Below are 13,647 nucleotides of genomic sequence, written 5' to 3' on the forward strand. Positions count from 1 at the left end.
ATCCCCCCTTAAAAAAACCTAACACTGACCCCTTGAAGATCACCCTACCGTGAGAAGTCTTCATCCAACCGGGCAGAAGTGGTCCTCCAGACGGGCAGAAGTCTTCATCCAGACGGCATCTTCTATCTTCATCCATCCGGCGTGGAGAGGGTCCATCTTCAAGACATCCGACACGGAGCATCCTCTTCAAATTGGATTAGCCAATCTTATTGGCTGATTGTATCAGCCAATAGGATTTTTCTACCTTAATTCCGATTGGCTGATAGAATTCTATCAGCCAATTGGAATTGAAGGGACGCCATCTTGGATGACATCACTTAAAGGAACCTTCATTCAGTCGTCGGCCGTCGTTTGAAGAGGATGCTCCGCGTCGGATGTCTTGAAGATGGACCCGCTCAGCGCCGGATTGATGAAGATAGAAGATGCCCTCTGGATTAAGACCTCTGCCCGTCTGGAGGACTACGGCTTGGATGAAGACTTCTCCTGGCTTCGTTGAGGACTTCGGCCCGGTTGGGTGAAGACTTCTCCCGGTAGGGTGATCTTCAAGGGGTTAGTGTTAGTTTTTTTTAAGGGGGGATTTGGTGGGTTTTAGAGTAGGGTTGGTTGTTTGGGTGGTGGGTTTTAATGTTGGGGGGGGGATTTGTACTTTTTTTTACAGGTAAAAGAGCTGATTACTTTAGGACAATGCCCCGCAAAAGGCCCTTTTAAGGGCTATTTGTAATTTAGTGTAGATAATTTTATTTAATTGTAATTAAGTGTATTTAATTAATTTAATTATAGTATAGTGTTAGGTGTAATTGTAACTTAGGTTAGGTTTTATTTTACAGGTAAATTTGTATTAATTTTAACTAGGAAGTTATTAAATAGTTAATAACTATTTAACAACTATTCTACTAGTTAAAATAAATACAAAAGTTGCCTGTAAAATAAAAATAAATCCTAGATTTGGAGTTTGGCGGTAGCCGTGAAAACCAGCGTTAGAGGCTCCTAACGCTGGTTTTAGGCTACCTCCGGTATTTGGAGTCACTCAAAAAAGGGTCTAACGCTCACTTTTCAGCCGCGACTTTTCCATACCGCAGATCCCCTTACGTCAATTGCGTATCCTATCTTTTCAATGGGATTTTTATAACTCCGGTATTTAGAGTCGTGTCTGAAGTGAGCGTTAGAAATCTAACAACAAAACTCCAGCCGCAGAAAAAAAGTCAGTAGTTAAGAGCTTTCTGGGCTAACGCTGGTTCATAAAGCTCTTAACTACTGTACTCTAAAGTACACTAACACCCATAAACTACCTATGTACCCCTAAACCGAGGTCCCCCCACATCGCCGCAACTCGATTAATTTTTTTTAACCCCTAATCTGCCGACCGCCACCTACGTTATCCTTATGTACCCCTAATCTGCTGCCCCTAACACCGCCGACCCGTATATTATATTTATTAACCCCTAATCTGCCCCCCACAACGTCGCCGCCAGCTACCTACACTTATTAACCCCTAATCTGCCGTCCGCACGCCGCCGCCAGCTACATTATAGCTATGTACCCCTAATCTGCTGCCCCTAACACCGCCGACCCCTATATTATATTTATTAACCCCTAACCTGCCCCCCTCAACGTCCCCGCCACCCACCTACAATAATTAACCCCTAATCTGCCGACCGCAAAGAGCCGCCAGCTACATTATAGCTATGTACCCCTAATCTGCTGCCCCTAACACCGCCGACCCCTATATTATATTTATTAAACCCTAACCTGCCCTCCCTAACATCGCCGACACCTAACTTCAATTATTAACCCCTAATCTGCCGACCGAATCTCGCTGCTATTCTAATAAATGTATTAACCCCTAAAGCTAAGTCTAACCCTAACACTAACACCCCCCTAATTTAAATATAATTTTAATCTAACGAAATGAATTAACTCTTATTAAATAAATTATTCCTATTTAAAGCTAAATACTTACCTGCAAAATAAATCCTAATATAGCTACAACATAAATTATAATTATATTATAGCTATTTTAGGATTAATATTTATTTTACAGGTAACTTTGTATTTATTTTAACCAGGTACAATAGCTATTAAATAGTTAAGAACTATTTAATAGCTAAAATAGTTAAAATAATTACAAATTTACCTGTAAAATAAATCCTAACCTAAGTTACAATTAAACCTAACACTACACTATCAATAAATTAATTAAATAAAATACCTACAATTACCTACAATTAAACCTAACACTACACTATCAATAAATAAATTAAATACAATACCTACAAATAACTACAATGAAATAAACTAACTAAAGTACAAAAAATAAAAAAGAACTAAGTTACAAAAAATAAAAAAATATTTACAAACATTAGAAAAATATTACAACAATTTTAAACTAATTACACCTACTCTAAGCCCCCTAATAAAATAACAAAGCCCCCCAAAATAAAAAAATGCCCTACCCTATTCTAAATTACTAAAGTTCAAAGCTCTTTTACCTTACCAGCCCTGAACAGGGCCCTTTGCGGGGCATGCCCCAAGAAGTTCAGCTCTTTTGCCTGTAAAAAAAAACATACAATCCCCCCCCCAACATTACAACCCACCACCCACATACCCCTAATCTAACCCAAACCCCCCTTAAATAAACCTAACACTAAGCCCCTGAAGATCATCCTACCTTGTCTTCACCATACCAGGTTCACCGATCCGTCCTGGCTCCAAAATCTTCATCCAACCCAAGCGGGGGCTGGCGATCCATCATCCGGCGGCTGAAGAGGTCCAGAAGAGGCTCCAAAGTCTTCATCCTATCCGGGAAGAAGAGTAGATCCGGACCGGCAACCATCATCTTCCAAGCGGCATCTTCTATCTTCATCCGATGAGGACCGGCTCCATCCTGAAGACCTCCACCGCGGACCCATCTTCATCCGGCGACGTCCAACTGAAGAATGACGGTTCCTTTAAGGGACGTCATCCAAGATGGCGTCCCTCGAATTCCGATTGGCTGACCCAATCAGCCAATCGGATTGAACTTGATTCTGATTGGCTGATTCCATCAGCCAATCAGAATATTCCTACCTTAATTCCGATTGGCTGATAGAATCCTATCAGCCAATCGGAATTCGAGGGACGCCATCTTGGATGACTTCATTTAAAGGATCCGTCATTCGTTGTTCAGTCGTCGGCCAGGATGGATGTTTCGCGTCGGAGGTCTTCAGGATCCTGCCGCTCCGCTCCGGATGGATGACGATAGAAGATCCCGCTTGGATGAAGACTTCAATCAGATGGAAGACCTCTTCTGCCCCGCTTGGATGAAGACTTCTACCGGATGGAGGACCTCTTCTTGCTCCGCTTGGATCAAGACTTCGGACCCTCTTCTGGACCGATCGCTGAACCCGGTGAGGTGAAGACAAGGTAGGGAGATCTTCAGGGGCTTAGTGTTAGGTTTATTTAAGGGGGGTTTGGGTTAGATTAGGGGTATGTGGGTGGTGGGTTGTAATGTTGGGGGGGGGTATTGTATGTTTTTTTTACAGGCAAAAGAGCTGAACTTCTTGGGGCATGCCCCGCAAAGGGCCCTGTTCAGGGCTGGTAAGGTAAAAGAGCTTTGAACTTTAGTAATCTAGAATAGGGTAGGGCATTTTTTTATTTTGGGGGGCTTTGTTATTTTATTAGGGGGCTTAGAGTAGGTGTAATTAGTTTAAAATTGTTGTAATATTTTTCTTATGTTTGTAAATATTTTTTTATTTTTTGTACTTTAGTTACTTTATTTCATTGTAGTTATTTGTAGGTATTGTATTTAATTAATTTATTGATAGTGTTAGGTTTAATTGTAGATAATTGTAGGTATTTTATTTAATTAATTTATTGATAGTGTAGTGTTAGGTTTAATTGTAACTTAGGTTAGGATTTATTTTACAGGTAAATTTGTAATTATTTTAACTATTTTAGCTATTAAATAGTTCTTAACTATTTAATAGCTATTGTACCTGGTTAAAATAAATACAAAGTTACCTGTAAAATAAATATTAATCCTAAAATAGCTATAATATAATTATAATTTATATTGTAGCTATATTAGGATTTATTTTACAGGTAAGTATTTAGCTTTAAATAGGAATAATTTATTTAATAAGAGTTAATTAATTTCGTTAGATTAAAATTATATTTAATTTAGGGGGGTGTTAGTGTTAGACTTAGCTTTAGGGGTTAATACATTTATTAGAATAGCGGTGAGCTCAAGTCGGCAGATTAGGGGTTAATAATTGAAGTTAGGTGTCGGCGATGTTAGGGAGGGCAGATTAGGGGTTAATACTATTTATTATAGGGTTAGTGAGGCGGATTAGGGGTTAATAACTTTATAATAATAGCGGTGCGGTCCGCTCGGCAGATTAGGGGTTAATAAGTGTAGGCAGGTGGAGGCGACGTTGTGGGGGGTAGATTAGGGGTTAATAAATATAATATAGGGGTCGGCGATGTTAGAGCAGCAGATTAGGGGTACATAGGGATAATGTAAGTAGCGGCGGTTTACGAAGCGGCAGACTAGGGGTTAATAATAATATGCAGGGGTCAGCGATAGCGGGGGCGGCAGATTAGGGGTTAATAAGTGTAAGGTTAGGGGTGTTTAACATGTACCCCGAGTCTAGAGTGTTAGGTGCAGACGTAGGAAGTGTTTCCCCATAGGAAACAATGGTGCTGCGTTAGGAGCTGAACGCGGCTTTTTTGCAGGTGTTAGGTTTTTTTTCAGCTCAAACAGCCCCATTGTTTCCTATGGGGGAATCGTGCACGAGCACGTTTTTGAGGCTGGCCGCTTGCATAAGCAACTCTGGTATCGAGAGTTGAAGTTGCGTTAAATATGCTCTACGCTCCTTTTTTGGAGCCTAACGCAGCCTTTATGTGGACTCTCAATACCAGAGTTATTTTTATGTTGCGGCCAGAAAAAAGCCAGCGTTAGCTTTTCGGGTCGTTACCGACAAAACTCTAAATCTAGCCGTAAGATAGCTACAATGTAACAGTTATATTGTAGCTATCTTAGGGTTTATTTTATAGGTATTTAGTTTTAAATAGGAATAATTTAGTTAATTGTAGTAATTTTATTTAGATTTATTTTAATTATATTTAAGTTGGGGGGGTTAGGGTTAGACTTAGGTTTTGGGGTTAATAACTTTATTATAGTGTCGGCGACGTTGGGGGCGGAAGATTAGGGGTTAATAAATGTAGGTAGGTGGCAGCGATGTTAGGGACGGCAGATTAGGGGTTAATAATATTTAACTAATGTTTGCGATGCGGGAGTGCGGAGGTTTAGGGGTTAATATATTTATTATAGTGGCGGCGATGTCCGGTTCGGCAGATTAGGGGTTCAAAAATGTATTCTAGTGTTTGCGATGTGGGGGGGGGGGCTCGGTTTAGGGGTTAATAGGTAGTTTATGGGTGTTAGTGTACTTTTTAGCACTTTAGTTAAGAGTTTTATGCTACGGCGTTGTAGTGTAAAACTCTTAACTACTGACTTTTAAATGCGGTGCCAGTCTTGACAGGAGAGGGTCTACCTCTCACTTTTTGGCAGACTCGTAATACCGGCGCTATGCAAGTCCCATTGAAAATATAGGATACGCAATTGACGTAAGTTGATTTGCGGTATTTCCGAGTGTGGCCAAAAAAGTGAACGGTGAGCCTGTCATTTCAAGACTCGTAATGCCATCAGGCGTTAAAAAGCAGCGTTTTGTGAGCCTAACGCAAGACTCGTAATTAAGCCGATAGTGTTTTCATGGGATAGAGGGGCTGTACACAATACAGAGACCTCCAGGAATGTGGCAAGCAAAGCTTACAAGTGTCTTGGTTTTTACACAATTGCCATGGTTTTGGAGATCTGCTCTTTGTTCCCCCTGTAGCTCTTACAAAAGACTCTATCAAGGAGAGCTCAACTAATCCCTCAGTCTGTCTTCTCCCATGCCAGCTATGCCCCCTTCGCAATCAACTCTGTGCCATGCCATATCATTCCACCCCTATTTTGTTATGACTTTGCCCTAGACTCTCCATGACTGCGCCACCAGACGCGCATACAGGAAAGCCTCCAGGAAATTTTTGGTAGGCATGACTAAGTATAAGTGATATGCACACACTTTTTTTTTAAATTGAACTATTTAGGGTTTATTGTCCCATCCCATCCCATCCCATCCCTCCCCTACCCCAAAATTTATTCTCGTCATTCTGGTTGAATGAAATGGAATCATTTTTAAAGTATTCCCCATGCTTGGCACTGGAGGGATTAAAGAGACCCTATAGCCTGTACAATAAGGTGACTGGCAAGGCTGGAATCTAAACCTTTTAGTCAGTTTTATTGTGCAATCCCATATCACACAGAGAGGAATATGAAGAATGAATAATACGCAGTACGTTATCCAGTACAGTATGCTGACAATTAAGTACATAATGCAGTCACGTAAGTACCTGTAGGTCCAGGCATCTGGTTTAAGTCCATGCTCTATAGCTGCATTTTCAGCAGGCAGGCCAAAAGCATCCCATCCCATTGGATTAATTACCTGGTAGACAAAAAAACAAAATGAACCGTATGAAAAGTCAAAGAGTAACACATTGATAAACAATGTTAGTACAGGTTAATAACAATGCTTGTTAAAGGGACATTCTCTAAGTCGTAGTGAGCCTAAAGAACAAGATTCGCATGTTTTTGTATTAGAATATCTGTTTAAATAAATTGCACTGTACAAACTACAAGCCTATATAACATAATTTATGCTTACCTGATAAATTCCTTTCTCCTGTAGTGTGGTCAGTCCACGGGTCATCATTACTTCTGGGATATTAACTCCTCCCCAACAGGAAGTGCAAGAGGATCACCCAGCAGAGCTGCTATATAGCTCCTCCCCTCTACGTCACACCCAGTCATTCGACTGAGAACCAACGATAAAGGAGAAGCCAAAGGGTGCAGTGGTGACTGGAGTATAATTTAAAAAATTTTTGACCTGCCATACAAACAGGGCGGGCCGTGGACTGACCACACTACAGGAGAAAGGAATTTATCAGGTAAGCATAAATTATGTTTTCTCCTGTTAAGTGTGGTCAGTCCACGGGTCATCATTACTTCTGGGATACCAATACCAAAGCTAAAGTACACGGATGACGGGAGGGACAGGCAGGCTCTTTATACGGAAGGAACCACTGCCTGAAGAACCTTTCTCCCAAAAACAGCCTCCGAAGAAGCAAAAGTGTCAAATTTGTAAAATTTGGAAAAAGTATGAAGAGAAGACCAAGTTGCAGCCTTGCAAATCTGTTCAACAGAGGCCTTGTTCTTAAAGGCCCAAGTGGAAGCCACAGCTCTAGTGGAATGAGCTGTAATTCTTTCAGGAGGCTGCTGTCCAGCAGTCTCATAGGCTAAACGTATTATGCTACGAAGCCAAAAAGAGAGAGAGGTAGCAGAAGCTTTTTGACCTCTCCTCTGTCCAGAATAAACGACAAACAGGGAAGAAGTTTGGCGAAAATCTTTAGTTGCCTGTAAATAAAATTTCAGGGCACGGACTACATCTAGATTGTGCAGAAGTCGTTCCTTCTTTGAAGAAGGATTCGGACACAATGATGGCACAACAATCTCTTGATTGATATTCTTATTAGTGACAACCTTAGGTAAGAACCCAGGTTTAGTACGCAGAACTACCTTATCTGAATGAAAAATCAGATACGGAGAATCACAATGTAAGGCTGATAACTCAGAGACTCTACGAGCCGAGGAAATAGCCATTAAAAACAGAACTTTCCAAGATAACAGCTTGATATCAATGGAATGAAGGGGTTCAAACGGAACACCCTGTAAAACGTTAAGAACTAAATTTAAGCTCCATGGTGGAGAAACAGTTTTAAACACAGGCTTAATCCTGGCCAAAGCCTGGCAAAAAGCCTGAACGTCTGGAACCTCTGACAGACGTTTGTGTAAAAGAATGGACAGAGCTGAAATCTGTCCCTTTAAGGAACTAGCGGATAAACCCTTTTCTAAACCTTCTTGTAGAAAAGACAATATCCTAGGAATCCTAACCTTACTCCATGAGTAACTTTTGGATTCGCACCAATATAAGTATTTACGCCATATTTTGTGGTAAATCTTTCTGGTAACAGGCTTCCTAGCCTGTATTAAGGTATCAATTACTGGCTCAGAAAAAACACGTTTTGAGAAAATCAAGCGTTCAATTTCCAAGCAGTCAGCTTCAGAGAAATTAGATTTTGATGTTTGAAGGGACCCTGAATCAGAAGGTCCTGTCTTAGAGGCAGAGACCAGGGTGGACAGGATGACATGTCCACTAGATCTGCATACCAAGTCCTGCGTGGCCACGCAGGCGCTATTAGAATCACCGATGCTCTCTCCTGTTTGATTCTGGCAATCAATCGAGGAAGCATCGGGAAGGGTGGAAACACATAAGCCATCCCGAAGGTCCAAGGTGCTGTCAAGGCATCTATCAGGACCGCTCCCGGATCCCTGGATCTGGACCCGTAACAAGGAAGCTTGGCGTTCTGTCGAGACGCCATGAGATCTATCTCTGGTTTGCCCCAACGTCGAAGTATTTGGGCAAAGACCTCCGGATGAAGTTCCCACTCCCCCGGATGAAAAGTCTGACGACTTAGGAAATCCGCCTCCCAGTTCTCCACTCCCGGGATGTGGATTGCTGACAGGTGGCAAGAGTGAGACTCTGCCCAGCGAATTATCTTTGATACTTCCATCATCGCTAGGGAGCTTCTTGTCCCTCCTTGATGGTTGATGTAAGCTACAGTCGTGATGTTGTCCGACTGAAACCTGATGAACCCCCGAGTTGTTAACTGGGGCCAAGCCAGAAGGGCATTGAGAACTGCTCTCAATTCCAGAATGTTTATTGGTAGGAGACTCTCCTCCTGAGTCCATGATCCCTGAGCCTTCAGAGAATTCCAGACAGCGCCCCAGCCTAGTAGGCTGGCGTCTGTTGTTACAATTGTCCAATCTGGCCTGCTGAATGGCATCCCCCTGGACAGATGTGGCCGAGAAAGCCACCATAGAAGAGAATTTCTGGTCTCTTGATCCAGATTCAGAGTAGGGGACAAATCTGAGTAATCCCCATTCCACTGACTTAGCATGCACAATTGCAGCGGTCTGAGATGTAGGCGTGCAAAGGGTACTATGTCCATTGCCGCTACCATTAAGCCGATCACCTCCATGCATTGAGCCACTGACGGGTGTTGAATGGAATGAAGGACACGGCATGCATTTTGAAGCTTTGTTAACCTGTCTTCTGTCAGGTAGATCTTCATTTCTACCGAATCTATAAAAGAGTCCCTAAGAAGGGAACTCTTGTGAGTGGAAAGAGAGAACTCTTCTTTTCGTTCACCTTCCATCCATGCGACTTTAGAAATGCCAGTACTAACTCTGTATGAGACTTGGCAGTTTGAAAGCTTGAAGCTTGTATCAGAATGTCGTCTAGGTACGGAGCTACCGAAATTCCTCGCGGTCTTAGTACCGCCAGAAGAGCACCCAGAACCTTTGTGAAGATTCTTGGAGCCGTAGCCAATCCGAATGGAAGAGCTACAAACTGGTAATGCCTGTCTAGGAAGGCAAACCTTAGATACCGGTAATGATCTTTGTGAATCGGTATTTGGATCATGGGTAGGATTGTCCGAATAGTTTCCATTTTGAACGATGGAACTCTTAGGAATTTGTTTAGGATCTTTAAATCCAAGATTGGCCTGAAGGTTCCCTCTTTTTTGGGAACCACAAACAGATTTGAGTAAAACCCCTGTCCATGTTCCGACCGCGGAACCGGATGGATCACTCCCATTAGTAAAAGATCTTGTACACAGCGTAGAAACGCCTCTTTCTTTATTTGGTTTGTTGACAACCTTGACAGATGAAATCTCCCTTTTGGGGGAGAGGATTTGAAGTCCAGAAGATATCCCTGAGATATGATCTCTAACGCCCAGGGATCCTGGACATCTCTTGCCCAAGCCTGGGCGAAGAGAGAAAGTCTGCCCCCCACTAGATCCGTTCCCGGATCGGGGGCCCTCGATTCATGCTGTCTTAGGGGCAGCAGCAGGTTTTCTGGCCTGCTTGCCCTTGTTCCAGGACTGGTTAGGTCTCCAGCCTTGTCTGTAGCGAGCAACAGCTCCTTCCTGCTTTGGAGCAGAGGAAGTAGATGCTGCTCCTGCCTTGAAATTACGAAAGGAACGAAAATTAGACTGTCTAGCCTTAGGTTTGGCTCTGTCTTGAGGCAGGGCATGGCCTTTACCTCCTGTAATGTCAGCGATAATCTCTTTCAAACCGGGCCCGAATAAGGTCTGCCCTTTGAAGGTATGTTAAGTAATTTAGATTTAGAAGTAACGTCAGCTGACCAGGATTTTAGCCACAGTGCTCTGCGCGCCTGAATGGCGAATCCGGAATTCTTAGCCGTAAGTTTTGTTAAATGTACTACGGCATCTGAAACAAATGAATTAGCTAGCTTAAGTGTTTTAAGCTTACTTGAAATCTCATCTATAGTTATTGAGTCAAGAGTCTCTTCCAGGGACTCGGACCAAAAAGCGGCCGCGGCCGAGACAGACGCAACACATGCAAGGGGTTGCAATATAAAACCTTGTTGAACAAACATTTTCTTAAGGTAACCCTCTAATTTTTTATCCATTGGATCTGAAAAGGCACAGCTATCCTCCACCGGGATAGTGGTACGCTTAGCCAGAGTAGAAACCGCTCCCTCCACCTTAGGGACCGTCTGCCATAAGTCCCGTGTGGTGGCGTCTATTGGGAACATCTTTCTAAACACAGGAGGGGGGGAAAAGGGTACACCGGGCCTATCCCACTCCTTAGTAATTATCTCTGTAAGCCTCTTAGGTATAGGAAATACGTCAGTACTCGCCGGTACCGCATAGTATCTATCCAGCCTACATAATTTCTCTGGGATTGCAACGGTGTTACAATCATTCAGAGCTGCTAATACCTCCCCTAACAGTACACGGAGGTTTTCGAGTTTAAACTTAAAATTAGAAATGTCTGAATCCATTCTATTGGGATCAGAACCGTCACCTGCAAATTGAAGCTCTCCGTCCTCATGTTCTGCATACTGTGACGCAGTATCAGACATGGCCCTATTATTAACAGCGCACTCTGTTCTCACCCCAGAGTGATCACGCTTACCTCTAAGTTCTGGTAATTTAGACAAAACTTCAGTCATAACATTAGCCATATCCTGTAATGTGATTTGTAATGGCCGCCCTGATGTACTCGGCGCTACAATATCACGCACCTCCCGAGCGGGAGATGCAGGTACTGACACGTGAGGCGAGTTAGTCGGCATAACTCTCCCCTCGTTGTTTGGTGAATGATGTTCAATTTGTACAGATTGACTTTTATTTAAAGTAGCATCAATGCAATTAGTACATAAATTTCTATTGGGCTCCACTTTGGCTTTAGCACATATAGCACAGAGATATTCCTCTGAGTCAGACATGTTTAACACACTAGCAATTAAACTAGCAACTTGGAAATACTTTTCAAAGCAATTTACAAATAATATGAAAACCGTACTGTGCCTTTAAGAAGCACAGAAAAAAATTATGACAGTTGAGTAATAATAAACCGGAGAAACTATAACATCAAATTCTTTCCGGTAAAACACAATTTTAGCAAAGGATTGCCATTAGCAATGGATAACTAACCCTGAATAGCAGAAAAAAAGTACAGAATATAAACGTTTTTTAAAATGTACAGAATATAAACGTTTTTTATCACAGTCAAAGCACAATCTCACAGGTCTGCTGTGAGTGATTACCTCCCTCAAACTAACTTTTGAAGACCCCTGAGCTCTGTAGAGACGAACCGGATCATGCAGGGAAGAAAACAGACTTGTGACTGAATTTTCTGATGCGTAGCAAAAGCGCCAAAATAGGCCCCTCCCCCTCACACACAACAGTGAGGGAGATCAGTAAACTGTCTTAAATTAAATAAAACGACCGCCAAGTGGAAAAAAACAGTGCCCAAACTATTTTTCACCCAGTACCTCAGATAATTAAACGATTTTAACATGCCAGCAAAAATGTTTAACATCAAATAAATGAAATGTCATTAGAAAGCCTGTTGCTAGTCCCACTGCAAGTTAGGCTAAAGTCTTATGCATACAGTATTATCCCAGTGAAGTGCCATTCCCCAGAATACTGAAGTGTAAATATACATACATGACAGCCTGATACCAGTTGCTACTACTGCATTTAAGGCTGAACTTACATTATATCGGTATGGCAGTATTTTCTCAGTCAATTCCATTCTCAGAAAATAATATGCTGCTACATACCTCCTTGCAGGTTAACCTGCCCGCTGTCCCCTGATCTGAAGTTTACCTCACTCCTCAGATGGCCGAGAACAGCAAGATGATCTTAACTACGCCGGCTAAAATCATCCAAAAACTCAGGTAGATTCTTCTTCAAATTCTACCTGAGAAGGAACAACACACTCCGGTGCTGTTTTAAAATAACAAACTTTTGATTGAAGGTATAAAACTAAGTATAATCACCACAGTCCTCTCACACATCCTATCTATTAGTTGGGTGCAAGAGAATGACTGGGTGTGACGTAGAGGGGAGGAGCTATATAGCAGCTCTGCTGGGTGATCCTCTTGCACTTCCTGTTGGGGAGGAGTTAATATCCCAGAAGTAATGATGACCCGTGGACTGACCACACTTAACAGGAGAAATTGTTATTAATTAAAATACTATTAAGTTGTTTAAATGCCTATTTACCTTCCTTGCTTTTTTCAAGAGTTGGCTGGTTTTATCCCAGACATGGAGACAATGACAACATATGGTATACCCATAATTGAATAGATTAAGTCCATCATCATGAACCCCTTTGTTTTTGTTATATGTGGAAAAGGCATTTGATTTAGGTTAGCCTTGGAATCTATTTTGGTCAGACCATTTGCAAGCAATATGATACCCTTTAATACCCTTTGACTTTTGTTAAACCGACACTCAAATCAAAATTAAACTTTCATGATTCAGATAGAGCATGCAATTTTAAACAATTTTCCATTTCACTTCCATTAACAAAACGTGCACAGTCTTTTTATGTTTACGCTTTTTGAGTGAACAGCTCATACATTTAGCCACCAATAAGCAAGTGTAACCCAGGTTCTGTATCCCTTTAAGGGCTTGTCTGCTAAAAAAAGCACGGGTCTTGCCGTGAGTGGCAAGACTGCACTGTTAGATCCTCTTTCCCTCCTGTAGGCTTCCTAAAATAGTGCGGTCTCGCCACTGGCGGAGAAAGTGCGAAATATTGAGAAAGGGGTTAACTGTGTTTTTCCTGCATCATTTTAATATGAATTTCTAAGGTTTCCATAAAATACGATTTTTGAAGAACAATTTTGTTTCAATTTTTAATGTTATTTAACAATACAAAAATGTACTTCCTCAAAATGATTCAACAATACAAATTTTACTTCATCTTTTTATTTCAATATATACTTATATGTAATATATGCATCTCCTTCACATACATAAATGCAGGGAACAACCCCTTGTGAGTTACACAGTTCTAAAGGTAAAAATTGCCTTTAAAGAATTCGATCATAGGCTCCAGATTACTGTCAAGATTTCTTAGAGAATCACACAAGCCCAGAGACCTTTAATTAAAATCCTGCTACTAAAGAA

General features: G+C 41.7%; 1 protein-coding gene across 4 annotated transcripts in view; it reads right to left on the bottom strand.

Moving 5' to 3' along the window:
• LARS2 (leucyl-tRNA synthetase 2, mitochondrial) overlaps window positions 1-13,647 on the bottom strand; it is a 515,565-nt gene that overhangs the window by 449,709 nt on the left and 52,209 nt on the right. For all 4 annotated transcript variants that reach the window (XR_008402566.1, XM_053714561.1, XM_053714560.1 and 1 more), the window contains one exon: window positions 6,433-6,524. Coding sequence is in view for 3 of the 4 variants with exons in the window: in XM_053714561.1 (XP_053570536.1) it covers window positions 6,433-6,524 (92 nt within the window). In the remaining variant the exon portion in view is untranslated. The remainder of the gene's footprint in view (window positions 1-6,432; window positions 6,525-13,647) is intronic.

This window comes from Bombina bombina, chromosome 5, assembly GCF_027579735.1.
Source record: "Bombina bombina isolate aBomBom1 chromosome 5, aBomBom1.pri, whole genome shotgun sequence".
Taxonomy (NCBI): Eukaryota; Metazoa; Chordata; class Amphibia; order Anura; family Bombinatoridae; genus Bombina; species Bombina bombina.